Genomic DNA, 27,808 nt, shown 5'->3' with positions numbered 1-27,808 from the left:
CCTCCCAGCCTTCCCCCTCCCCCCCTCCCAGCCCCCAAGCCTGGATTACGTGTCCTCTCAGTTAAGCTGCCACAGTAACTTGGCCTTCCCCTGCCTGGTTGTCCTTGCTTGTCTCCTGGTTTCTCTCTCTCTCTCACTGAACAAGTTTGGTGAGGCCAGGGGACCAGCTCATCACATTTGCTCTTGTATGTCCATCCCTTCGTAGAGTGCCTGGTACTGTGGAAGGAAAGAACAATGGGCTGCCCAGGGAAGGGGCAATAACTAAGTAGCTTAATGTTAGGGTGGAATTACTTCCCCCAGCACCCCCTGTCATCCTCCCCCACCCAGGTGAGAAGTCTGTTCCAGAAGGGGGTTATCAGAAACACCTTTCTGTCTGGCCAGCATTCTGAACACACATAAATGCTCTGAGCTGTTTCTCCAGGAATGATGATGCCATATCCAAAACATTTGCACTCTCTGGTTAAAAGGTAGGACTTTCTGAGTTCCCTGGTTGCTCAGTGGGTTAAGGATCTGGTTTGTCACTGCTATAGCCATGGGTTTGATCCTTGGCCCCAGGACTTGCACATGCTGCAAGTGTGACCAAAAAGAAATGTTATGCCTTTCATTTCATCGGAAGTAGTGTTGAAAGATGTATATAAGCTGAGATGATGATGGATTAGTGATTAAAGATGGGAAAGTATAGCTGAAGAGTAATGATAATATGAAAGAAAATTCTGTGGCATCGGCCAGCAGGCAGCTGTTCTTGGCATCATAAGCCAACTCTTACCAAGTCACATGACTCATGCAGGGGTGGCATCCAGGAAGGTTAGGTATCAGGATAGGTAACAGAAATCCAACTCAGACCAGCTTTAAAAGTGAGTTTAGGAGTTCCCATTATGGCTCAACAGCAACAAACCTGACTACTATCCATGAGGACGAGATTTCAATCCCTGACCTCTCTCAGTGGGTTAAGGATCTGGCATTGCTGTGAGGTGAGCTGTGGTGTAGGTCGCACCTACAGCTCTGATTCAACCCCTGGCCTGGGAACTTCCATAAGCTGCAGATGTGCCCTCCCCCCCAAATAAAAAGGAAAGAAAGTGAGTTTAGGAGTTCCCACTGAGGAGAAATGGGATTAGCAGCATCTCTGGAGCTCTGGGATGGAGGTTTGGTCCCCAGCTTGGCACAGTTGGTTAAGGATCCAGCATTGCTGCAGTTGTGGTTTAGGTCAAAACTTCAGCTCAGATCCACCCCCTGGCCTGGGAACATCATAAGCCACGGGGAGGCCAAAAAAGAAAGAAAAAGTGAATTTATTTTCCCAAGTATTGGAAACCTCAAGATTGGCAGCTCAGAGTTGGTTGATTCGGTGTCTGACAGTACCAGTAAGGACCCAGGTTCTCTCCAGCCTTCATTCAGCTCAGCCATCCTGGGCGTTGGCTTCCTCTGTAGGCAAGTAGGGAAGTAGCCACTTTCCACCAGGGAACTCAGCGTTAAAGAAGAGGAGTGTCAGTGCCGGTCACTGGCTAGAGAGGGAGGTAGGCACAGTTGTGTTCGCCAAAGCATCTGGAGCAGATGCAATAGATACTGAATGTCTCCTGCAGACGCCGAGACTGTCCAACCCCAAATATTCTTCCCATCCCCAGCCTATGGAGTTGAAAAGTGCCTTCAGTCTGCACCAATGCAGAAAACACTGAGTGAAAACCCTTTACCGCCTTAGCTCATAGCAGGTAATGCCTTGGAAATGATCATAACTAACGGGAAAAATACAGAACACAGGAAGCTTCCAGAATGGGAAGAGAGAACTTGGGAGAAGAGCTGGGAGGGCTCACCAAAGACCAGTGCTAACTAGAACCAGCGAGGACCTACTGTAGAGCACAGAGAACTCTACTGAATATTTTGAGATAACCTAAAAGGGATAGGAATCTGAAAAATAAGCAAATATATACATATATATATATATATCTCTCACTTTGCTGTACACCTGAAACTAACACAACATTGTAAGTCAACTCCACTTCAATTTAAAAAAAAAAAGTCTTACTAGAGTCTGCCTGAGCCCAGCCATCAGGAAACCCCTTCCTTGCCCTTAAGGGTTAATACCCACCCTCTACCCACCCCACCCCCCTGCCCCCCAGCTAAGGAAACACTGGTTTCATTTTAAATTTGGCAATAGCCATACAGATACGATTTTCTATGTAAATGGTATATATTCTGAGAAATCTGGAATCCTTCAACCAATCAGTTATGCTTTTAATTTTTTTCTCCTTCTGTGTAGACCTTGCGTGTTAGAGCTGTGCTGAATGAGGTCACAGTCTAACTACAGTATTAACCCTGCAAATCTGTTCATTTTCGCCCGAGCACCCTGAGGCAGGATAGAGAATGTGTCCAATTGAAAAACGATTACAGACGCTGTAGTGCTGTGATGGGCTGAATTGTAACAGAGAGGAAGATGTGTGTGTGTGTGTGTGTGTGTGTGTGTGTGTGTGTGTGTGTGTGTGTGTGTGTGTGTGTGTGTGTGTGTAGCCAAGAAATCATTTTCTAAAAGGGAGCCAGGTAGTACATAGCTCTTAAAAGCTGAGTTTATGGGATCGTATTTTTAAAGGAAAAATGCATTTAAAAATGCAACCGAATTTTAAAATGCTACTTTGAGTATTTCCAAACCTTAACTGTTTTATATTTCCTACCAACTATGTCTTTGTTTTTCAGCTTTTTCCCATACCCAGTATCTCTTTAACTTTTCTCTGTGTTACAAACATCCCTTTGTGTTTTTTAATATCTAGTTTGCATTATTAAAAATATACAGGTACCTGTTAATGATACAGTAAACGTGCAAGAACCTACCCCCCAGTTTAAGAAATAAACTGTTCACTCTGTTTTCTCTGACCATTTCTGGGCTCTGTTTAATTCGGCGTGGAGAAAAGCACAACACAGATGGTCAGCATTTTGCATAAAGGCCCAGTCACCACCCCATTCACAGTAGACGCGGAGTTTCAGAAAGCATGCGTGTTCCGTCCTGCCTGGGCATGTGGTTAATGCTTAGTACTCTAACAGCTGTGCCTCAGGTAACTCTTAAAGCTGTTTCAGATCATAAAATCTAGGATGTTTTGCAAATTTATATCTGATCATGCTGGGTTTTAGGCACAGACACGCGATGACTTCCCCTCGGTCATCTCCACCAAAAGGCATTTCTCAACAATCCCTTTATTATGGGCCTTATCGCTGGCTTTGCCACACCTTGTTTGCCTGTTTGCAAACAGTCTCTGGCTCGTGATAAATCAGTGAATATCCTTGTGGTGTTCACCTTGCAGAACTCAGGCATAACTGCTATTTGAGCTTATTCCTCGATTGTAGATTCTACATATCTGACCCCTTGATTGAGTGCCAGAGACCTGACTTGACTTGGCTGTGGTTTGGGCTCTCATGTAAAAGCGATCAACCATGTTTGGATAGTGTTTGAAGTCCATGGAAAGGATGTAATATTTTATCTTCCCAAGAGTACAGTTTTCTCAATGTGTCCTCGCTGCAATCACGTGATAGCCCCCTCCCGCTCCATTTGCTCCAGGGGGTACCTTTGCCTGCGGGACAGCACGTTGTACACCTTGTGCAGGGAGAGCTGCCTCAGCCCCACCTGGGGAGCTTGATCTCTTCCAGAAGCCCGGCCCGCAGAGAAGTGGCTTGGTCGTGGCTCCCGATCACGTACTTAGTCACTGGAGGGGGCATTTTTTTCAAAGTGTCCCTCAGTCTTATAGGGAGAGAGTCAGGAACCAAATGAGGAGAGTGTGAGCCAGTTGTTTTCCTCTCTCTTGACCAATGAGCTTGGGATGCCTGTTTACAAGGATGCTTTGGGTATGTGAGCTGATGGCTAGACTAGTCATGCCCTCTTTTTCCGGATCTGGAAAAGAGAAATTGAAGACAACACTTTGCAGGACCCGGAGTTCCCAATGGGGCTCAGCAGGTTAAAAACCCCACATTGTCTCTGTGAGGACGCAGGTTTGATCCCTGACCTCGCTCAGTGGGTTAAGGATCCAGTATTGCCACAAGCTTGGATGTGGCTCAGATCCCGAGTTGCTGTGGCTGTGGCTGTGGTTTAGGCCGGCAGCTGCAGCTCCAATTTGACCCCTAGCCTGAGAACTTTCATACACCATAGGTGGGGCCCTAAAAGAAGGAAAAAACAAACAAACGTTTTGCAGAACCCAGATGCTGAAGGTCTGTGTTTATCCTGAGCCGACAGCAATAAGGAAGTTTTCCAAGAGAAAGATAAAGCATATGTATTTTATTTAAATGTGGATCATTTTGCATGTTGGGTATCTTTTCATTTGGAAGGAGCAGTAGCTCTCCACACGCTGTTAACCAGTTGTTAAACGAGAGGATTCATTAGTAAAATAAGCCATCACAGCGCTCAGGATGATTTGAAATGAACATTAGTTCAGCTCTTAGATTCCAAGCACTGGAAGTTTTCCTTTGCTTTGTTGCAGATGTTGGTTTTTCGGATGTTCATTACCACAAAAGGAAGCGCTGGCTGATTTTCCAGATTTGATTGCTGAATGAATATCAGCTCTAGTCTCTGGCTTATCCTTTGTAATGTATGTGTTTCCTTTCCACTGAAAAAAGAAAACACGTCTAAACTTGCTTATCTCTCTGTAGGACAGTCGGCCCAATATGTCAAGACCTCTGATCACCAGATCTCCTGCCTCGCCCCTGAACAACCAAGGCATTCCTACTCCAGCCCAGCTCACAAAATCCAATGCACCCGTCCACATTGATGTGGGCGGCCACATGTACACCAGCAGCCTGGCCACCCTCACCAAATACCCTGAATCCAGGTAATCCGAAAAACCGAAAAGTCACACTCCAAGTGCATGTCTTTGATGATCTGTCTTTCTTTTGACCAGCTTAGCAGTGTGGCCTTGCCAGGGATGGGACAAAAGCATGGTATGGGCCACCCTGCTTCAGAGGCTGTAAATCTCCTGGGAGTCAGTGTTTGACCCACAGCTCAGTCAGGCTCGTGTACAAGTGTCACGAAAAATGCGGTTCTGTGATATTTCCCTTCTCACATTTCTCAGCGTGGTACAAAAGAGGACAATGATTTCTACCTCCTGACCTTTCTTCTGTCCTCTTCTAAAACGTTCTTCGAGTTCTCTGTTGGCTCGGCGGGTTAAGGATCTGGCGTTGTCCCTGCCGTGGCCCAGGTTCCATCTCTAGCCCTGGGACTTCCACGTGATGAGGATGCAGCCAAAAAAAAATTAAAAAATAAAACACGCTTCCTTATCAGTTCTTAGAATGGTATGGAGGATCACTTGGCCTACCAACTTGTGAACGGGAGGGGGAAAAAAAAAAACTCTTATCAGAGGGACACAGTATATTTAGAACTGTGGGCAGAAGTCCAGGAAGTCAAGATAGTCTTGTTTGCAAGTAAAGGGCAGAGGAACTTAGGAGAGCTCAAGGCAGATAAGTAAACACAAAAAGTGTATGAAGGGAGAGTGGTTTCCACATGGGGGGTGTGCACCAGGCTTGTGAGAGTTCCCCACCCGCAGAGTGCCACCCACCCCTTTCTAAAGGAGTCCCAGGACACCCTGTCCCCTCAGGTTTGGGCGCTGTAGCAGAGCCTATCAGGGAATTTATCTTTGGCAGCTGGGCTGGTGGGTAGAGGAAGAGGCATGATTTTTGAGACCCTCCTACAGTGTGACAGGTATCAGACAACTTACAGCCCGAGTGGATAGCACTGGCATAAAAATCACTGTCAACTGCACAAAGACTGCTTTTTTGATTTGTTAATCCCACTCCACTACCTGACATAGGGTATTTTCTCACTTGGTTTCTAGATTTAATTTCTATAATTGACATGAAATGATTGTACAAAAATAGATGTCTGTAAACACAATTATACAAAAAACCCATACATTTTTAAATGAAGTTATATCAGTCAGTTTTAGTATTACTGAGTCTCTACTCTCCCTAAGTTGTGTTGTTATTGGGTGCTACAAAATTGTCACATAATGGCTACATTTCTCAAGAATATCATTATATAAGTAGGTTCCTTTTTGTTTTTATTTTTAAAAATGTTTAAAGTAGGTTCCTTTTTTTTTTTTAATGTCTATTTTGGTGTTCCTGTCATGCTGCTGTGGGTTAAGAATCTGACTGCATCACCTCAGGTTGCTGCAGAGGTGCAGGTTTGATCCCGAGCCCGATGCAGTGGGTTAAAGGATCTGGCATTGCCACGTATATGGCTTGGATTCAATCCCTGGCCTGGGATCTCCCATATGCAGGGGGTGTGGCCATTAAAAAAAAAAAAAAAAAAGGTGGCTATTTCCATTCCTTCTAACTTGCTAATACCAACATTAACAATAGAAAATCATTGTGTCAGGAGTTCCTGTTGTGACTCAGTGCTAATGAGCCCGATTAGTATCCATGAAGACGCAGGTTCGATCCCTGGCATCGGTCAGTAGGTTAAGTATCCGGCGTTGCTGTGACTGTGGCCTTAGGATGACAGCTACAGCTCTGATTTGACCCCTAGCCTGGGAACTTCATATGCTGCATATGTGGCCCTAAAAAAAAAAGAAAAGAAAAAAAAATCACTGTGTCTCTTCAGGTGAACTTCTAGGGGGCAAGTCACAAAACAAACCTAAGGGTCAAAAAGCAAGTTTCAACCATAGCAGAATTCACTGGTCTGGTCTGGGGGCCTTTTGCTTCAGTCTGATTTTGAATCTGTGATACAGAAGGGAAGTTAATCGTGTCACTGTTTGCTTATGCCGCCAATGGTAGGTGTTCTTCTAGTGCTGGTTGCAGCTGGGTGGATCTCTTCCCACTGACTAAGGCTCCCCAGGGTTCTGACCCTGATGAAGCTTGTTGGTGTCACTGGGCATGTTGGCAGTGGTACCAGATAGCCCAGGAGCAGCTCTGTTTATTCAGTTCCTCTCTCGCCTCTTGAATCGTTTCACTCCTTGACAGTGTTAAAGACCTCTCAGGTGGTGTCTCATTTGGAGAACCTTCCTTGGGCCAACTTTCCATGGGTATTTTGAAAAGTCTCATTTTGGTCCCTTATTTTCTACCCCAGAGATGGGCATCACACTCCCTGGATCTTAGCATGGATTCAGCATATGCTCTGTACTGTCTCATCCGGGAGCCACTAGCCACACACAGCTTTGAGCACGCAACTTGCAGCTTGTCCAAATGGAAGTGTCCTCTAAGTATAAAATACACACTGGATTTTAAAACCTTATGACCCCCCCCAAATATGAATTATCTCAAAAATTTTTATATTGATTTCATGATGGAGTGATAATTTGATAATATATTGCATTATAAAAATGATAAACATATTCAAACACATTAAAATTAGTTTCATCCATTTTTTTCACCTTTTTTTTTGTCTTTTTTGGGCCCCACCCATGACATATGGACGTTCCCAGGCTAGGGGTTGAATCAGAGCTGCAGCTGCCAGCCTACACCACAGCAATGCAGGATCCGAGCCAAGTCTGTGACCTACACCACAGTTCACAGCAATGCTGGATCCTTAACCCACTAAGTGAGGCCAGAGATCGAACCCAAGTCCTCTTGGGTACTAGTTGGGTTCCTTACCTGTGAGCCAAGGTGGGAACTCCTTTCTTACTTTTTTAATGTGTTGACCAGAAAATGCAAAATAACAGATGTCTCACTCTTTATTGCTATTGGATAGCAATGAACTATATCTATACAGATTTTTTTTTGTGGAAAAAATCTAATGAAACCTACCCCTCCCAAACTTGATACTTACATGCATCATAAATTGAATTTATCTTTCACCAACTTAATGAGAGAAGATAAGTTGTTCGTCTTTCTCGATCTTTCCAAAGATGCTTCCTTGTTACCAGTGAGCCATGGCATGATGGGAGTAATGTGAAAAATAATTTGTGATTCATTAGTTCCAGGTTTGAATGCTGACACTCCCAGTTAATAGTTGTTTGGCCACGGGGTGGTCCAATTTCTAAGCGCCTGTCTTTTGTCTTGTAAAATAGACACAAACTCATCTTCTTCCAAGGTTATTGGGAGGATTAAAAGTGATTACAGAAAGCACACCATGGCCCCATGCCCAACACATAGTATTGCCTTTATACTTAATCTTCTGCCAAACCCAGCAATTGTTTCTTTTCCAACTTGCCTTCCAAATTCCAAATATATCCCATTCCTTCATTTCCTAGACCACAGAAACAGCTTCACTGCTGGATACTTTCCTGAATTCCTAAAAGCTCAAGGGACTCCTCACCTGCACCCTCAAGTCCTTTATCTTAAGATGCTTCCTACCTGGCCCAGAACTGCTGAGCCATTCCAAGATCATCTTTTTGTGAGAAGATGTTTTTAAGCCTATGTCCAGACTCTTGGAAACAAGCCCTAGAAGCAACTTCTGTTTCTGTTGCTTACACCCGAAGCAGATGGCACTGGTCTGATAACAATGGCTTGGATGTTGAATTGACCACTATGTGTTGCTTTGCTTCCTCTTGGGTTTCAGGAGAGCAGGAGGCTTGGAAAGTAATTAATGTTTGTTTTAAGGCAGCAGTCAGTTTAATGGGACTCATCCATGCCTTTGAATAGTCAAAGATACAAGGTGGTTAAAGGTACAAGGAAGAAATAGTTTTTCCATGTTTTTTGCTTTTTCCATAGATGTCCAATGCTTCTTCCAACTTCTGGGAAAATCTCATCAACCCTCTGGGGATCAATTGGGGGACATTAGGTTGTCTGGGATCATAAAATTATAAATAATTCCAAGTGGAATTCTCTAGATTCTAGGATGTTTTGGAACCTTCTCACCCTCTCCCTTAGAGCATCCTGGTTCTTCTCTCACCCGCCTTTTTCTTAGTGTAGCCCAGAAGAGAAGAGGCCTTTTTCCTTGATTTTCTTTTCTAGGATTTGAAGGGGAGACTTGTAGTGTAGAAGTACTAAGTCATTTGTAACAACTGATCTTTTTTTTTTTTTTTTTTTTTTTTTTTTGCTTTTTAGGGCCACATCTATGGCATATGGAGGTTCCCAGGCTAGGGGGTCTAATCAGAGCTACAGCTGCCGGCCGCAGGCATAGCAACTGCAGGATCTGAGCCGCGTCTGCAACCTACACCACAGCTCACATCAATGCCAGATTCTTAACCCCCTGAGCGAGGCCAGGGAGTGAACCCACAACCTCATGGTTCCTAGTTGGATTCATTTTTGCTGTGCCAAAATGGGAACTCCTGTAACAGTGATCTTAAGAGATGTCATATCTTTCTAGAACTTCCAAGGTCCTGCAAAGTGCCTTTATGCCATTTTGAAATCTTGCAAGTGACCTTTTTTGTTCTCTCTTTACAGTCCCCTGGGCTAAAGTCTGCCTTTAGAACATCATCCCCAGAAAGTGGTACATGGGACCACACAGCTAAACATGAGAAGCACCTGGGAAGCATTAAAAGGCCATGGGAGGTCCTGCCCCAAACCAATAAAGCAAAAATCTCTGTGATTTTCCTAAGAGGTCTTGATTTTCCCCATCTGGCTTTGAGCAACACCAAGACGTATGGTCCTTCCAAGTGAATATAGGCCTTTAACTCAATGAGTATTCCAAGCTGTATCACAATGCCCATTTCGCTAAAGAAAATACATTTCGATCTTCATTTCTTTAGCAAGGTTACCTGATTCCACTGTGCGTGAACTCACATGCTTTTTTTTCTTTTGGCTCATAAACCCTGAGTAAGGATTCAATAGTCAAGTTGACTTTTACATTTTATAACAAGGTCATTACTTATCTTGTTATTTACTTCCACTATCAAGTGTTTTTTAGCTAAAGGGGCTGGACATAAGGTTTCATATTAATTGCAGGAACTGCATACATCTGTGGTGTGCTCTGTCTTTACCAACATTTCACACAAGATGCAAAACAGCTCTTTGGAGGTGTTTATGAGACAGAGGCTGAGCCACATCACGTCTGTGATAAACACTGTTCCCTTTCAGAGGAGCCTACATGTCTCCAATTCTGGTTGCTCTTTTGAATTGTAATCACCAAGAAAAACACCCAGTTCCACTCTGGACTGATTTTACATCAATGAAGTAAAAGCAAAAAAGAGCCAAGAAACATGTATTACCAGCAGGAAAATATGTTAAATAGATATACAGGGGAGATAGAACATATTTTAAACAGTTTGTTAGTTTGATTTATAATTTGTAAATACCTAGATGTATGGAATGTGGGCCCCTCCAGTTTTAAGGACAGACCTGATTATATCTGGCTCAAAAATCTAAGGCATCCATTAACATGATTGGTAACCAAAAAAAATCTATGTATGTAATGCATGGTAAGTAATATTGGTGCCAAGTCACGTTTGTAGCATCTACTATGTGCTGACACTCTGAAAGATCTTCTTAGCCGTGTGCGTGTGCGCACGATATTAAAGAACTTTCTCTGCTTTAAAAAAAGACATAAGGAGTTCCTGTCGTGGCTAAGTGGTTAATGAATCCGACTAGGAACCATGAGGTTGCGGGTTCGATCCCTGGCCTTGCTCAGTGGGTTAAGGATCCGATGTTGCCATGAGCTGTGGTGTAGGTTGCAGACGTGGATCAGATCCCGAGTTGCTGTGACTCCGGTGTAGGCCTGCCGCTACAGCTCTGGTTCAACCCCTAGCCTAGGAACCTCCATATGTCGCAGGAGCAGCCCAAGAAATGGCAAAAAGACAAAAAAATAAATAAAATAAAAATAAAATAAAAGAAGACATAAGTTGAAGTTCCCAATGTGGCTCAGCAGTAACAAACCTGACGAGTATCCATGAGGATGCAGGTTTAATTCCTGGCCTTGCTCAGTGGGTTAAGGATCTGGCCTTGTCATGAACTGTGGTATAGGTCACAGATGGAGCTCACATCTGGCATTGCTGTGGTTGTGATGTGTAGGCTGGCAGCTGAAGCTCTGATTTGACCCCTAGTCTGGAACTTCCATATGCCTCAGGTGTGGTCCTAAAAAAAAGAAAAAAAAAAGTCCAAGTTCAAAGTTAGATCTATGTTGACATAGTAAGGTGACAGCCTTTACTGTCACCTCGAACAAAAGCAGCTATACCTTGCTGGTTATTCAGATGTGGACATTTTAAAGCCAGGATGTGGGCCGATGCTGCTAAGGAACCGAATCTGTCCAGTGCAGTGAGGCAGGGGTCTTAGCCAGAAGAGCTCCTCACTCTCCAAGTGAAAGGCACGGTCTCGTGTTACAGTCCCCTGAAGCATCCTATCTGCCTGCTTGAGAGAGCTTTTGTATATTTTAAACCAAGCACATGTGTTAACCTCCCACATAAGGAGATTAACGCTGAATTGGTCTCTCCTACATAGCAGCAGAGTTACTAAGCACACTGGCATATGTAGGTAGTTGCAAAACTCCAGAGACTAGCTTTTAGCCTTGCCTTCAACACCCATGGCCACCAAAGGGGTGTGTGCGTCTGGGGTTTGGGGCTGGTGATGCCAGGCATGTGTGCTTGCCAGTGGAGATCCCACCCTGGCGTGCTTCACCCTCAGCATGCTGGCCATTCCAGGATGGTCTACCTGGAGCTGCACCAAGAGAAAGTCAGACGAGTGCAACATTGAGGGACTGGTGTGCACACTCCTGAGACAATTGAATTCTGTTTGGATTTCCGTGTAACTGCTGTGCACCAGCTGTTACGGAACTGTTGTGTTGTTCTGTTATCCAGTGTGAGGGCTGGGGATTCTGTGTTCTGACTTTATGACTTCACAGGTTCAGGGCACGCTACATGCGGTCCCTAGACCCACTGAGTCCCACAGTGTCATTACACAGGCCCATGCTTCAGGATCTCAACAGAAATGCCCCTGAATGAATGGACCCTATTTGGCAAACAGTTCCCTGAACTTTCTTTCAGAATTACTGAATGGCACTGAACACAAAGTTTTGGGGTTTTTAAAATTTTTTCTTTGTATGGCTGCTCCTGTGGCTATGAGGAAGTTCTTGGTCCAGGGGTCGAATTGGAACTGCAACTGCCAGGTGATGCCATAGCCATGGCAACAACAGCTCTGAACTGCATCTGTGACCTACACCACAGCTTGCAGCAACACCAGATCCTTAACCCACTGAGCATGTAGAGGGATCAAACCTTCATCCTTACAGAGACAACTTCGGGTTCTTAACCCACCAAGCCACAATGGGAACTCCTGAAGCTTTTTATTATAACCCAGTCTTTAGATCAGCATGATTTCTAATTCATGGTCTAGCTCCAGTTTTAAAAAATCACAGTATTTTTTAAAAAGAGAGAAAGAAAAGAAGAAAGGGAGTTTCTTAGTAGCCTAGCAGTTAAGGATCTGGTGTGGTCATTGCTTTGGCTTTGGTCAATTTTATGGCATGGGTTCAATCCCTGGCCTGGGAACATCTAGGTGTTGTGTGTGCAGCCAAAAAAAAAAAAAAAGAAAGAAATCACAGAATAGGTTAATGGGGGTTTATAGATGAGTGGACGTCAACCTGGGATATCTAGTCTCAGCACAAATGGAAAGAGAGAGTGCACCCCCACTGCTCAGAAAACGCCTGTGGAAATGCATAGAATGAGGACGGTCTAACTGTGAGCTGTTATGACTGGTAAGATTGGTTCACCTTAAAAAGAAAAGAAAAAAGAAGAGAAAATTAGTTTACAGAGAGATTTAAAAGGAGGAAAAGCACTTAGCAAATAAAACATGGGAAGTTTCTCCAGGATAATAAGGGAATTTTTTCCTCTTCTCTGTCTCTCTTTTCATCTTACAGTATTGCTTTTCCAAAACGACTCCCCAGTTATATAGGCAAAGAGTAAATGAAACCAGCTTCAAAAGGCTTCCCCCCGCCCCAAACTATGAAACTGGGTTTTCTGTTTAATGCTGAAAAGCCAGCTTCGGTAATTGATGCTGCACTGCTGGCAGATTTAGCAAACTTCCTTTGCCACTTGGGAACCAAATAGGCCTAGCTTTTAAAGCAAACTAACGCGCAGTTCCCGTCGTGGTTCAGTGGTTAATGAATCTGACTAGGAACCATGAGGTTGCATGTTCGATCCCTGGCCTTGCTCAGTGGGTTAGGAATCTGGCATTGCCGTGAGCTGTGGTGTAGGTTGCAGACGCAGCTCGGATCCCTCGTTGCTGTGGCTGTGGTGTAGGCTAGCAGCTATAGCTCCAATTAGACCCCTATCCTGGGAACCTCCATATGCCTAGGGGGCAGCCCTAGAAATGACAAAAAAGACCAAAATAAATAAATAAATAAATAAAGTAAACTAATGCATCAAGTCATAGAGCACAGTTCCAAGAAAAGTGCAGCCATCCTAAGTGCCTGGAGTTTTCCCTGTCATGTTCTTTTACTCATTCCACAGATTGATTCTGTGCCCCCCATCGACCAGGGCATCTAGTGGCCAAGTCCTTGCTCTCTGTCCTTTACGTCGGGGCGGAGGAAGGATGGGTAATAAACAAGTAAACAATCAATGGTATTTGAGTTGGTATCCAGTGAAGTAGGAAGAAAAATAAAACAGGATCAGCAGCCTCGAGATGTAGTTTGTTTCCTATGTTAACTCTAAAGATAATTTTATTCTGTTTTGTTTCTTGGGGTTATATCTTTATTTGCTCGTCTACATTTCCAAGACAAAATCTAGTTTACATTTTAGGGCCGATTTAGAAGCAGATTGCTGTTGCTTCAGGAGCACAAATCACTCCTGATCTATGATCACCGGCCTGTTCCGAGTTCCGGGACTCACCTCCTGTTAGCTGATGGGGGGCAGGTACGTCTGTTCACCCCTTGTCTCTGAGGGAGGGAAATTAGGTGGTGAGGTCTACTCTCTGAGCCTCGGGTGTGGAACAGCTTCAGGCCAGACCATCCTCTTCAGATCACTTCGCTACTTATGTTAACCATAATGTTTCTGATACATTTTCTTTACTTTTGTCTTTGGTGGTGACTGAAGTTATATTTGGTGTTGACCAAAGTAGAGAATTAACAGATGATATAAGAAATGTGGGAGTTCCTATTGTGGCTCAGTGGTTAATGAACCCGACTAGTATCCATGAGGTTGCAGGTTCAATCCCTGGCCTTGCTTGAGTGGGTTAAGGATCCGGTGTTGCCGTGAGCTGTGGTGTAGGTGGCAGATGCAGCTCGGACCCCAAGTTGCTGTGGCTGTGGAGTCAGCTGGCAGCTGAAGCTCCGATAGGACCTCTGCCATGTGCCACATGTGCAGCCCTAAAAAGACCAAAAAAAAAAAAAAAGTCTGGAAAGCATCACCTTAGACTGGTCAGTGGGATAAATGGATCTCATTCTTACTTGCCGGTGGGTTTTAAGAAATTCTTTTTTGGAGGGCCCCCATATCCAATGCACACAGTCTTCCTTAGCAAGGGACAGAGTTGACTTTTGACCACCAACCTTGCCACCACGTTGCACCTGCGAAGAGAAAATCATTAGCAGAACAGTCAGTGATCAGTGTTGGCCCCAGCACACTGTGTCCAGCAGGAGAAACAGTCTACTGGACAATGCCTAGATAGGTAGGACTGCTCATCAGCTTAGGGGTGTCCAGGCCCATTATCGCTTCAGTTACCACCTCTCTCCTGGGCTCCTCCCCTCCTGTTGCCACTGGAGCAGGAGACCCAAGAGTGCCCCAAAATGCAGCAAACTACCTCTGGTTCACACCAGTGCACAAAACACACACATGCGCCCCCCCCCCTTAGAAAAACTGTCTCAAAGATTTTTTAAATGTTATTTCTAGAGTTCCTGTCATGGCTCAGTGGTCAACAAGTCTGAATAGTATCCATGAGGATGCAGGTTCAATCCCTGGCCCCACTCAGTGGGTGAAGGATCCAGCGTTGCCATGAGCTGCAGTGTAGGCTTGGATCCTGCGTTGCTGTGTCTGTGGTGTAGGCTGGCAGCTATAGCTCTGATTTGAGCCCTAGCCTGGGGACCTCCATATGCCATAGGTTCGACCCTAAAAAAGCAATAAATAAATAAATAAATAAATAGATAAAATGTTATTTCTAAAACATGCCTTCTAAGCCTATGTTTTAGGTTCTAAAACAAATAATGGATCCGCCAGTAGTCTTCATGGTCTTGAACTGTGCCTGGCAATGCTTGATAAATATTTGTTGAATGCCGAATGAGTTTTGCTTAGTTTAGTTGAATGTTTTGCAGTGACCTGGAGCCTCAGCCTCCATAGGGCTGCTATACCACGGTGAAGGTCAAACATTCTCAACCTGCAGGTGCTACAGTGATGCTGGGTCTTAACAGCAGGCCTAGTCCAACCTGGGCAGCAAAGATTAACAGCCTTTTTTCTTCAAAGCAGAGCCCAGAAAGGGATGATTTGGTCTAGTTACCCTGAAGGGAAAGAGTAAGGGGAAGGGAATGAGCCAATCCAGTCACAACCCAGACACCAAAGGACCACATATACAGCAAGGTGACCCATGCCTTGAGAATGTTTTCCTCCAGGAGTTCCCATTGTAGCTCAGTGAGTTAATAACCTGGCTAGTATCCATGATGATGCAGGTTCAATCCCTGGCCTTGCTCAGTGGGTTCAGGATCTGGCGTTGTGGTGAGCGATGGTGTAGGATGCAGACATGGCATTGCTGTGGCTGTGGTGCAGGCCGGCAGCTACAGCTCCAACTCCACCCCTAGCCTGGGAACTTCCATATGCTGAGGGTGCACCCCTAAAAAGAAAAAAAATATATATATACATATATATATGAATAATTGCAGCACTTTGCTATGTTAAGAACAATTCCATTAAAAGGTCTTAAAATTTGAGAATGCTATTTGACACAACTCAGCTCACAAATCTCCTGTGACTTTGGTTCCTCAAACCCTGTGGTTTCTATAGGTCACATAATTGATTCTGGTTGAGTATTTCTTTTTTTCTTTTTTTTTTTTTTTTTTTTTGTCTTTTTCTTTTTTCAGGGCCGCACCCGCGCATATGGAGGTTCCCAGGTTAGGGGTCTAATCGGAGCTGTAGCCGCTGGCCTACACCAGAGCCACAGTAACGTGGGATCCAAGCCTCATCTGTGACGTACACCACAGCTCATGGCAACACCGGATCCTTAACCCACTGAGCGAGGCCAGAGATTGAACCTGCAACCTCATGGTTCCTAGTCAGATTTGTTAACCACTGAGCCACAATGGGAATTCCTGGTTGAGTATTTCATTTGAGAGCATCTTTATGGCAAATGAGAACCAAACTTACCAAATAGGTAAATTTCAAAGAGACAGACTGCATTTTGGCTATGTAGGGAATTTTGCAGGCAGGAATATTACAACGTTATTCTTGTGTCTACCTTATAGCACTTGATTCCATCTTCGCATCACCATGACCTACTTTCCAGAGAGATCAAATCTCTGTATCAGAAAAGAAGCAGTCCTGGAGTTCCTGTCAGATACAGCTCGGATCCTGCATTGCTGTGGCTGTGGCATAGGCTGGCAGCTGCAGCTCCAATTAGACCCCTAGCCTGGGAACCTCCATATGCCACGGGAGCGGCCCCAGAAAAGGCAAAAAGACAAAAAAAAAAAAAAAAGAAGAAGAAGAAGCAGTCCTCTGTCAGGACACAGTGAAGTGTCTATGCTGTGTGTATTCCTGGCTGGAAGTTACTCTAAATGCCTAAGTTATTCTAAAGTTGGGGGAGTCTTTTTTTATTAAACCAATGCAGAAAACTAACTTTTCCCCCCTTAACTTCCAAAGAGAAGCATGTCCTCAAAACCAAAACACATGATGTTATAATTTGCATGTAAAACTTGAGGACTTAAAAAAAAAAAAAACTCATAAAGTCACACTGGGAGTTCCCATTGTGGCTCAGTGGTAACAAGCCCGACAAGTATCCATGAGAACTTCCATATGCTGTGGGTGCGGCCCTAAATAGACAAATGACATAAAAAAAAATTAGAAAAAAAAAGATAAATTACAACTGTGCATAAAAGCTAACCACCACTTTCCAACAGTGGCAAAACTCGCCAAGCTCATAGGGCTTCGTCACTGAGAGGTGAATTTGAACTCGCCCAAACCTGTCTCCTCGATTTGCACTGAACTCCCACCTGGCCTCATTAGGGCTTGGCTAGGCCCCTGCCACCCCTCTGAAAATTGATTTGAAAAAAAAAAAAGACTTAGAAAGCCCTGAGGGCTTCAGTGCCTACATAAAAAATGAAAACTCATCTCGTCTCAAAGCGGTGCAACACAGTCAATATCAAAGAAAAAAAAAGAAGGATCTTTGAAGTGTATCCCACTGATCCATAATCTCAGGGGCCTTCAGGAAGGTGCTTAAACACATCACCGTTTTGATGATAAGTTTCGGAAGGAACAAGATGGTGTGAAGGGTGGGATTCAGAGAAAACCATCGGACCCATTAAAATGCATAAAACTTCGAGAAAGTAGTTGTTTGTAAAAGAGGCTCTGGCTTTAGTGCACTTTTCACTCAGGACTTGCAAACAAAAAGTTATGCGGAAAATAACAAAAAATTTAAAAATTAAAAAACAAGGACAAGTTATGGGAACAGAAAGCATGGGGAGCAATGGTGCCAAATGACCCCTCGTCTCTCCTGATCTGAGTGTGATCACAACAAGGAGGAAAAAGCATGAGCAGTGTTTGTCATCAGCTGGGATGCTTCTCTTTCTTTAAATGTTTTGCAGCTCAGGGTTTGGATCTGTTTTTTTTTTTTTTTTTGGAAAGAATAGGGAGAAACACCTACTGCCCAGCCAGTCTATGGACTGGCTTTGAGGAGATTCTTAAACTGTGGTAAACCAAGCCTGAGTCCCAGAAGTGCGGGGCTGGTTACGCAAGACACACACCCAGGACAGCACGTTGTTGACTGTGCTGCAGCCAAAGGCAGGTGCTGTCAGCAGCCACCTTCCTTATTTCCCAACCACACACACCCGAGAATGTTGTCTTTGAATCATGAACTGAAATACACTTCATACTTTTCACATGTCACTTTTGATTTGGTGACCATGTAAATGAGCTTGCGACATGAATGGGAAATCTCACGCTTCTCAGAGTACAAAGCCAGCCAGGCACATCATTCATTTGAAGAGGCAGTGAGACATGATTTGAAACCAAAGGGTCATGTGGATGTCTTATATATTCTTTAAAATGTTTAGATACTTCTGTAAATGTGACTTCTGTCCAATTAGCAACTTTCCTTCCATCTTCTTAGGAGGTATAACTCACAGTCCTGGGGCTAAATCTCCTCCCTTGGGGCTTTGTCATCTCAAAGCCGAGTTTCTGAAAGTGTTTTTAAGCCTCCTAGTCACTCTGAAGTCATACAGTGACAGAATAATTCACTGTCATTCATCCAACCACTTTTCATTACTCCTGAGTATTTGAATGATACTCTGTTGCCCTTATAGACCTTTAAATGGTGTCAGTAATGAGTGGGGGTGGGGGGCAGGAAAGAGATAAAAAGGAGTCAGTATAGATTCACTTACTTTCTTCCATACACCTGTTACATTTTCTTCTTCTTCTTCTTTTTAAAGCACTGTGTTAGCATCCAGTTTTTCACTTACAGGTACTAAGCAAACTATTTATATACTTCCTTGTAAAGTGCTGTTTTGCTGGCCCCATTACAAGTAGGCAAAAATTGTTCAATTGAAAAGAGAAACAGCTGGCTTCGCTGTAGTCCTCTTGTCGTGTCATGTAATTAATAGGATGCTTTTAGTTGAAGGGACTGCTGTGACATACTGTAAGCCAATTCCAACAGTCCGAGTGGTAAAACGCCAGAGGAAATGGGGACAGGCTCCATTCCACATCCTCTTGCTACTGAGAGCTTTTAAGCATGGTGGAGAGAGTAGGCCACTGGGAGAGCACAGTCACAGGGGGTGGGCTGAGTCTGCTCCATTTATTGGGGAGATTGATGGCACAGATGGAAGACTCAGGAAGGTTTCATCACATAAGAAGGCACTTGTTCAGTAGTTGGGATACTAATGCTCAGAATCTCAGGAATAAGAATAGTCACTCAGGGGTTCCCATGGTGACTCAGCGTGTTAAGAACCCAACTAGGGAGTTCCCGTCGTGTATCAGTGGTTAACGAATCCGACTAGGAACCATGAGGTTGCGAGTTCAATCCCTGCCCTTGCTCAGTGGGATAACGATCCGGCGTTGCTGTGAGCTGAGGTGTAGGCCGCATATGCGGCTCAGATCCCGTGTTACTGTGGCTCTGGCATAGGCCGGCAGCTACAGCTCCAATTGGACCCCTAGCCTGGGAACCTCCATATGCCGCGGGAGCGGCCCAAGAAATAGCAAAAAGACAAAAAAAAAAAAAAAAGAACCCAACTAGGATCCATGAGAATTGGGGTTCAGTCCCTGGCCTTGCTCAGTGGATTAAGCATCTGGCATTGCTACAGTTGCAGCGTAAATTGCAGATATGGCTCAGATCCAGCATTGCTGTGGCTGTGGTGTAGGCTGGCAGCTACAGCTCTGATGCAACCCCTAGCCTGGGAACTTCCATATGCTGCAGGTGTGGCCTCCCCAGAAAAGAAAAAGAACATTCAAAAATAGCTTAAATTCAATGTGAACACATACAAAAGAGTTTGCTTATGTAACAAGAAATGAAGTGAGAAAACAGTAGTGGATCTGCAGGAAGAAAGGTGGACAGCAGGTGTCAGAGCAGGAAAGGAGCCGGAGTTCCAGGATAGATAGACCCTGAGAGTCGGGGGTGGTGATGGGACTGGGCTGGCCCTCACTATCCCAGGAAGAGAGGTTCTTAGCTCAGCAGCCGGCAAGTTAGCTGGTGGCTCTGCCCCTCAGTTTCTTCATCACCAACATCAAAATATCACCTGTCAATACTTTATTGTCGTGAGGACTAAATCAGATAATGCAAAGTGTTTTTAGCAGAGCGCCTAACACAAACTCAAGAAATGTTAGCTATTATAACGTTTTTGCATTGAATAGCAACGATGATTGTAAAATGGGCAGCATATTCTACGGTTTTAAATCAAGAGAAAACAGAGCATAGCACAAATACCTCCAAATATAGACCAGCCTGTTGGGGGGAGGATGGGGGTGGACTGTGGGGGCTGACTCTGAACACGTGCAGGCCTGCCTGCCCAGAGAGAGAGCAAGAGAAACCTAGACAGAAACCACTGGAACCAAAAATACCAAAGTGGGCCCCCATGGGACATTATGGTGTTCTGATCCAGGACTGATCTGGAAAAATAGCCTTTTGCCCTAGAAATCATTTTTGTGTACACACACACAGACACACAGACACACACACATTCTTTTTTTACATTCTCTTCCGTGATAGGTTATCCTAGAAATAATTTTTAAACAGACACTTGCTCAAGCCAAAGAGCAGGACCAGGTGATCTTAAAAGTTTTCTTCCAGGAGTTCCATCATGGCTCAGTGGTAGCAAACCCGACTAGGATCCATGAGGACATGGGTTCAATTCCTGGCCCCACTCAGTGGGTTAAGGATCCACTGTTGCCGTGAGCTGTGGTGTAGGTGACAGATGGGGCTTGGATCTCACGTTGCTGTGACTGTGGTGTAGACCAGCAGCTGCAGCTCCAATTCAACCCCTAGCCTGGGAACCTCCATATGCCATGGATTCAGCCCTAAAAAACAAACAAACAAACAAACAAAAAAACCTTCCAGTTCAAGATACACAACAGGATTTTACATAACAGTTGAATGTACTCTCCAAAAGATGAAAATCTGTTGGCATTTAGTGAGTTCCGTTGACCAAGGAGCAGAGCAGAGGCAGTGGCTCTGCCGCCCGATTGTGAATTCTGGTCTTGCTGGTGGTTCACTGGCCGAAGTGTCCACTCCTGTCCAGTGGGATGAGGGCATCTAGCTGGCACAGTTGTTCTGAACACTCAGTACCTCGCCCTGCACGGAGTAGACACTCAGTAAATGTGCCTCTTATTAGACATTCATTTATTCCTTGTAAGAATTCCTTGGATGAGGTATTATCCAGATGAAGACATCAAAACTCAAACTGATTTGGTTTCGAGGATGGTGAAGCCTGGATCTGTGAGTCTGTGAGATATAAACCCAGGGCTGTGAGTCTTAGACCTGAGCCTCCAGGAGCTACTGAAATCACCGCAGGCTCTGGAGAGCTGTTGGCGCCCTTACATACTCCGCTTGGGTGGACACTTTGAGAGAGATGCTCACTTGCTGGGTGCCCACCTCACCCATCATGCTCTTTCTTGACTGAAATTCCTTCTCCGAGGCCCTGTGACCTTCCTTGCACCTGGTGATCAGGCAGGAAGGCCTCCTGCAGGAAGCCCCCCCACCTGCCCTGGTCCTTCCATGCTACCCAGCAGGACTGCATCATGCTCGTTTTAAGAGGCCCATCAGAGCACCAGGAACATGATAGACATGCAATAAATGTAGGACTAAAAAGCCTACTTATGCCAATTCTGTTTTTTTAATCAAGTTAATTATAATACGTTTTTCATAGTAAGCAGTTAGCTCCTAATTTAAAAAAATTTCCCCATGAATCATGGTGGCCGGGGTGGTGGGGGGGGAACCTCATGAGATTCCCAGAGGATTATCAGCCCTGTCTTCCCCTGCACCAGTAGCCTTGGGCTCTCTGAGCCATCAGAATTGCCATCAGTGATCAAGTCTCCAAAATTCAGAGTTCCAGAATTGTTGGCGCTCTCATGCTTTTTCTTATATCTTATATTTGCCTTTCCTTTCTCCCCTGCTTTCTTCAGCTCTGTGTATCATTTAAGAAAATGATGCTGATGCTGCCACAGGGAACATGTCCTGGCAACATTACTTGCCCACAATAGATATAATTTGTTTTGTTTTTACTTAGAAGGTATCTTCTCCATTCTCCTACTTCTGTCCATTACTATGACAAGCTCGGAATTCATTTTGATCTGTGTTCATGAAGTATAGGTGAAACTTCCCAAGTGTGGAAACTATAATGAACTATTTCTAGAATTTTAAAAAACAATTATAGCATATTAAATGCTCTGTTTAATCAAGCTTGCTTTAATAGTAAGTTGACGGGTGATTTTTTTATACATATTATAACAATACCCAGCATAGCATTCCCCACCCCGCCTTTTTTTTTTTTTTTTTTTTTTTTTTTTTTTGCCATGTCTATGGCATGTGGAAGTTCCTGGGCCAGGGATCTAACCTGCGCCACAGCAGTGACAACATGAGATCCTTAACTGCTAGACCCCCAGGGAACTCCTCCCTCACCCCTTTAAGAAAATCTTTAAATTACAGACATTTAAAAATATACGCAGAAAATATCATATGATTCTCTATGATTTTCTCAATATCATAGAGAAAATATGATATTGAACCCCCATGTTTCAGAAAGTTGCTGATATCACTCTAGAATTTCTTTTCCTTTCTACCTGTTGCGTTTCCTTCCTCTCCCATCCCAGCAGAAAGGAGCGGAGGGTGCCTATTGGTCCCAGTGCTGACTCTTCTATCCGTATCACCTTCCTTCCCTGCTGTTCAAGTTCAGGTTCCACTGTAGTGACAGCTCCCCCACACCCCTCTTGTTCCTGTACTGGAACCCACAAACACAGACTCAAATTCACACAACCATGTGTGCAAACACACACACACCTTCAACCCACCCTTCTACATCATTTGCCATCTTCCTTGGGTTTCAGATATTAGGATAGCTACTTGGTTGGCAATCTGCTAACTGGGTTAGTAGACATGAAAAAGTATCAAACCACAAGTGCTTCTGGAAACACAATTATTCAGTTGAAAAATACTCTTTAAATCAGATTTTTTTAAAAGGTATTTCCTCGTGATTGGGGGACTTGTGGCAGATTGTTTTTATGTTTTGTTGTGTCTTCATCGTCTGTGCTTTTCCAGTTTTCAGCCACGAGCAGGTATCACTTTTATAATTTAAAAATATCCCTAAAATGTCATGCTAAAGAGGTCCATTTGGAAGTTGCCCCTGAACCTCTTAGCCCACAAAGTAAATCTGGACAGGAACCTAAAGGAAATCTTTTCCTCAAGTTCACGTGGTATTTTCCATGGATTGGAAGCCCAGAGGGTGGAGGAAAAAAGGCATTTCTTGGCAAAGGAGAGTTGAGTGGGTGAAAAGGCCCCACAATCCATGTCCTGTCTTTTCTCACCACCTTTATCCCTTGGTCTGTCTTTGGCCCTTAGTTCTCAACCCCACCCCAGGGCAGTGTCTTCCCCGCCCTCCCCGGGCAAGTTGATCCTGCGGCACTGGCACTGCCCATGTGCGCTTCCTCCACCACCCTCCCCTGTAATTACCATGTGTGCGCTGGCTCCTCCAGAGAGTTGAAAGGATTAACCCACTTGCCTCTGGTTAAGTAGGGCCTGGTGTTGTGTTACATGCCCTGGTGCTCCATGTGACATTACTCACCAGGCAGCATGAGGACCATTGCCTGTATGGAGTTTCCAAGGGTTAGCAACCTTTCCAAGCTTAATTCCCTTAGCCGTAAAGTGACAAAGCCCACAGGGGTTCAGCAAGATTAAATGCAGAAACGCAGCACATAATGGAACACAAGAACTGCAAGGTGAATGGAGTTGGATTCTCATGTGCATTCCTCTCCCTGGAAATTTTTATTGTCCTAAGAATCCTGACTTTCCCGGCTCTTTTTTTTTTTTTTTTTTTTTTTCCTCTTGGCCATACCCACAGCATGCAGAAGTTCCTGGGCCAGGGTTCAAACCCACACCATTGCAGTGACCCAAGCCACAGCTAAGACAATGGAAGATCCTTAACCCACTGAGCCACCAGGGAGCTCCTCCCATCCCTCCTTATGCCCTATCATGTCATGGTCGTACCAACAGTTTGAAAATAACCTCCAAAGTCTTGGGGTATTTTGGTTCAGTTTGGTTGGGTTGGGTTCAGTTTCCCTGAGCTTCAACTTTTTCTATCCCAACTATTACATAAATTAGTTTCCCTACAGTGCTAATAATAATCCAGCTTTCTGGGGATAACACGCAGCATTAGCAGACTCCTATTCAATTATATAAAAACTGTATTTCCCAAGGGATGTTGTTCACTTGTTGTCTTGTTTGTTTTTGGTTTTGTGTTTTTGAAATTATAAATGAGAAGGCTGTATATTTAGTAGTCAAAGACACAGGTTTTAGAATGAGACCTCATCTGGAGTCTAAGCCAAGTGACAGCCATCCTGGGCTTCAATGTCCTTGTTCTCATGAAATGGGAATAATATGGCCACCTCATAGGATCATTGTAAAAATGAAATGAGATAAAGCCCTTAAAACAAGCAGCTTCCTCTTTGGCATGTAATACTAATTGATTATTATTAACTAGCATTAGAGCAGTTGTCCTCCATGGGCTTGAATGTGACTGCCCTCTGCCCATCACCCAAGGGGGCAGCATGGTGGTGATTTACAGGCAGTTCTGTGTCTAGCCAGCTCTGTGCCCTTGAGCATTATATTTCTCCCTTTGTAAAACGGGAGGCCAATCTAGGTCATCCTGGAGATCCTTCACCTCTAAAAGTGTGGTGGGCTATTTAAAAGAAAGTGCTGTGACAGTTCAGAGTGACAGAATGACTAACCAAGAGCATCTCAAGTCAACAACATTGACTTGCTCTGCTTTAGCTTCTCTTGCTTATCCTTATTTACACTGATTTTCAACTCAGCTATTCATTAGACTTCCCTTGCGGAGCTTTTTAAGAGATACAGATGCTTGGACCCCAACACTCACCAAGAATTACATCAGAATATCCAGCATTGGGCATCAGTATTTTTAAAAAGGTCTCCAGGTGACTCTGTTGTGCAGTCAGGATTAAGAAGCACTGTTCTATACAAATGACGCAGTCAAAAGGGAGGCAAAGGAGCCAGGACTTGGATAAGCCACAAGCTACATCTGTGAGAGATGGTATTTCAGATACGGTATTTCCATTCTGTCTCGCTTTTAAGTTTTGCTCTTGTCTTTAACATCGCTGAGGCCATAGTGTGACATGAGTCCCCACTGCCCCTGTAACCAGATCCAAACTCCTTGACCAGGCTTACACAGCTCTTCGTGATCTGGCTTCTGCTGCTGCAGCCTCATTTTTAAGGTGGCCTGTCTCTCTGCCCTAGTGGAGAGCAATCACATGCCAAGTTTTTCAGCTTCAAGCCTTCGTAACTTCCCTACCCCTCTCCTTTATTTCTTGGCCAGCTTCTGCTCATCCTTCAGTTTCTCCAGTGAACTTCCTTTTTCTTCCTTGTGTGCTCCCCTAGCCCACTCGGCATGCCCACGGACACACTCGATTACACTGCACTTGATCTGCATCCCCAGCCCCACAGACTGTTAAATTCCACAAAAGTAAAGAGTGTGGCTTATTCCCCCCTGTATCCCTTATATTGCACATGATCCTGCTGAGTGAATATTGGTGGAAAGAATGCATAAATAACTGAATGACTACACAATTTAAAAAAAAAGGAAAGAGAGTCTTAAGGAACTGAGTCACAGTAAATTAGGGAAATCAGATCCTATAAATGAATGAATACACAAGAAAAAATAAATTCTTAATGACTGAGTCTCACTCAGCCAGGTAAGTCAGGCCCTTTTCCTAGATTTTAAGACTATTATTTAATACCAGGGAAAGGGCGAGCCATGGTGGGGACGCAGACTAACTGACAAACTTTCCACCAAAAGGAGCTTAATTTCCTTGGGCTGCATTATTTGCTCCCTAAAGAAGAGTAATCAACAGAGTGCTAATACTACAAAGCAAGAAAGAGGAAGATATTTTAGTATCTGTTAATGCATATTTTTAAGTGAACATTTATAATCCTATTAAGGAAACTTTTGCAGGAAAAGAATGATAGAATATCTGGGATTTACTTTAAAAATTCCCATGGGGGAAAGGGAAGCATAGAGTTACAGGTAAAACAAGACTGGACAAGAGATGATAGCTTTAGAAGCTGGATGGACACTGCCGGGTGGGAGGGTTATTATACTATTTTCTCTGCTTTGGCATAAAGTTTGAAACTGTCCAAAATAGAATGTTAAAAAAATGTCAAAAAAAATAAAATTGTGGAGGGAAGTTTTTCTTAGCATTATAACTTGGTTCAAAATGAGTGTTAAAAAAAAAAAAAAAAGAAAAAGAAAAAAAAGGCAGCCATACATCATCTGGAGCCAGCTTGGTCTTGGTCAGTTGGAAAACAGGAATGTTCTCCAAGGTTAGTAAACTGTAATCAGTTCCACATAGTTTTCAGGCACCAAAGTTTACAAATCACTGCAGTTGATTTGTAACTCCATTCACATGTCCACAAGAAATACAGCCTGTGTCGGTTCCCCTCTATTTGCTTAGCCAAACAATACTTTTCCACAGCGCATTCACTCTCTAAACCGACCTAGGACCCCATTTTACGATCACTGGCACCTCCCTGCCCTTTCGCATTGTTTTCACAAACCTAAAACTTTCCTCCTCTTAAAATCAGCAAGAATCAACAGCACGAAGTCTCCTTTGATTACTTCTAATATTTGTTGCCTCAAACGCTGGGATTCTTTCTTCCCCGAGGGCCTTTCATTGCAGTCAAGAATGTGCATGGATGCGGCCATGGGCTCTTCCTTTAGGAGCCTTTCCGCCCTCTCAGCCTCTGCGTAGACCCCGCTGCTTCCGCCCTGCTCAGGAGGCCGCAAGGATTTTCCCACCAATTTCAGGCCACGCCCTTCCTGCCTTCCGGTCCCTGAGTGCATCCTCCCTGCGTGGTGGGTGCTGGCAGCAAAGGTTCCGAGATCAATGCAGGTTCCAGGGCTTTGATGACACCCGCACATGGGACTCTCTCCTTGGTGGGGTTTCTCATCTACCCAGTGGAGACCAGTATTTCCTCTAGCTGCTCGTCTCCTTCCTCCTTAAGTGATTCCTCTTGACTCCACTGCTCCACTGCCTCACCCAGAGACCATGGCCACCTCCCGGTCCCCAAACTAGGTCTTTCAGATTTCCCTCCTCTTTTCTTTGTATCTTTTCCTCTTTGGTCCAGCTTGGATGTGAAGGTGCTTCTGATTTTAACCGTGTTCCCTTTTTTCTGTCTGCTAGAGGTGGGTTTTGTTTGTTTTGATGGTATCCTAAAAACCACTTACATGACACGGCTCTCCTATCTTGGAAAGGTCCACATATAACAGTACACTTTAGCCAAGATTGTACCTTTTACTCCTTAAATCTTGTACCCTATAGTAACTGCAGTCTTCTAAGAGTTGCTTTCCCAGAAAACTTTGTTTGCTACTTTGGGATACCTTCTTTTGCTGTGTTCTTTTTGATCGTGCCTTGACCCCTTTTGATTTTTTTTTTTTCCATCAACCCTGAGATAAAGGGTAATTTTATAAAAGAAACCGAGACAGTTTTATAACAGAAATGGAGATGCAGAGAAGTCAATTCACACAGATTACAGCAAGTAACTGGCCCAGGCTCACTCCCCTCCTCACTCAGTCACTCCTTTACTCATTGGATCCATGAAGATTTATTAATCACTCGTTCTGTGCTGGCGATCTTCCAAGTCTAGATTTTGAAAATTAATTTGAGAATTAAAAGCATGAGATTTATTTAAAAATAAGATATTTACTTTTCATCTCATTAGTTAAGTGACTTGTAATCATTGATACTCATTTATTTTGGGCCACAAAAATAATCAGTATACACGCTTCGATTTCATTTTCAAACTCTTGCTGAACAAATGTAAGGTAGAAATGCAAGCTCTAGACCAAACGCTTTCATTCAATAGTGGTTCATTCTTTTCATTCCAGTCATTTTAGGGAGGCCCCTTTAAGATCAAACAGACTGTGCCCAAATCCCCCAGTGCTACTTAACTAGTTGGGCAAGTTACTCATCATTTTGAGCCGATCTCTTCATCTTTAAAAGGAGGATAATGGATTTGTTATGTACATAAAGTGCTTAGGAGAGTGCAACGTATCTGGAAAGCACTTAATAAATATAACTCCCTTTTCTTCCCCTGTCAACTGTAAATTTATCATTAACGGTGAAGAGTAGAA

General features: G+C 44.0%; 1 protein-coding gene across 1 annotated transcript in view; it reads left to right on the top strand.

The window, feature by feature from the left end:
* Positions 1-27,808, top strand: part of KCTD1 (potassium channel tetramerization domain containing 1) — a 99,528-nt gene that overhangs the window by 46,096 nt on the left and 25,624 nt on the right. The window contains 1 exon segment of the mRNA NM_001244971.2: positions 4,621-4,799. Coding sequence (NP_001231900.2) covers positions 4,621-4,799 — 179 coding nt within the window.

The sequence above is a fragment of the Sus scrofa genome, chromosome 6 (genome assembly GCF_054392235.1).
Source record: "Sus scrofa isolate SSC_HxYL_T2T_F1_AM1 chromosome 6, Sscrofa_HxYL_maternal_Yorkshire_Landrace_v2.0, whole genome shotgun sequence".
NCBI classification, from domain to species: Eukaryota; Metazoa; Chordata; class Mammalia; order Artiodactyla; family Suidae; genus Sus; species Sus scrofa.
The sequence above is the reverse complement of the archived record's forward strand: the minus strand, read 5'-3'. Positions and strand labels throughout refer to the sequence as shown.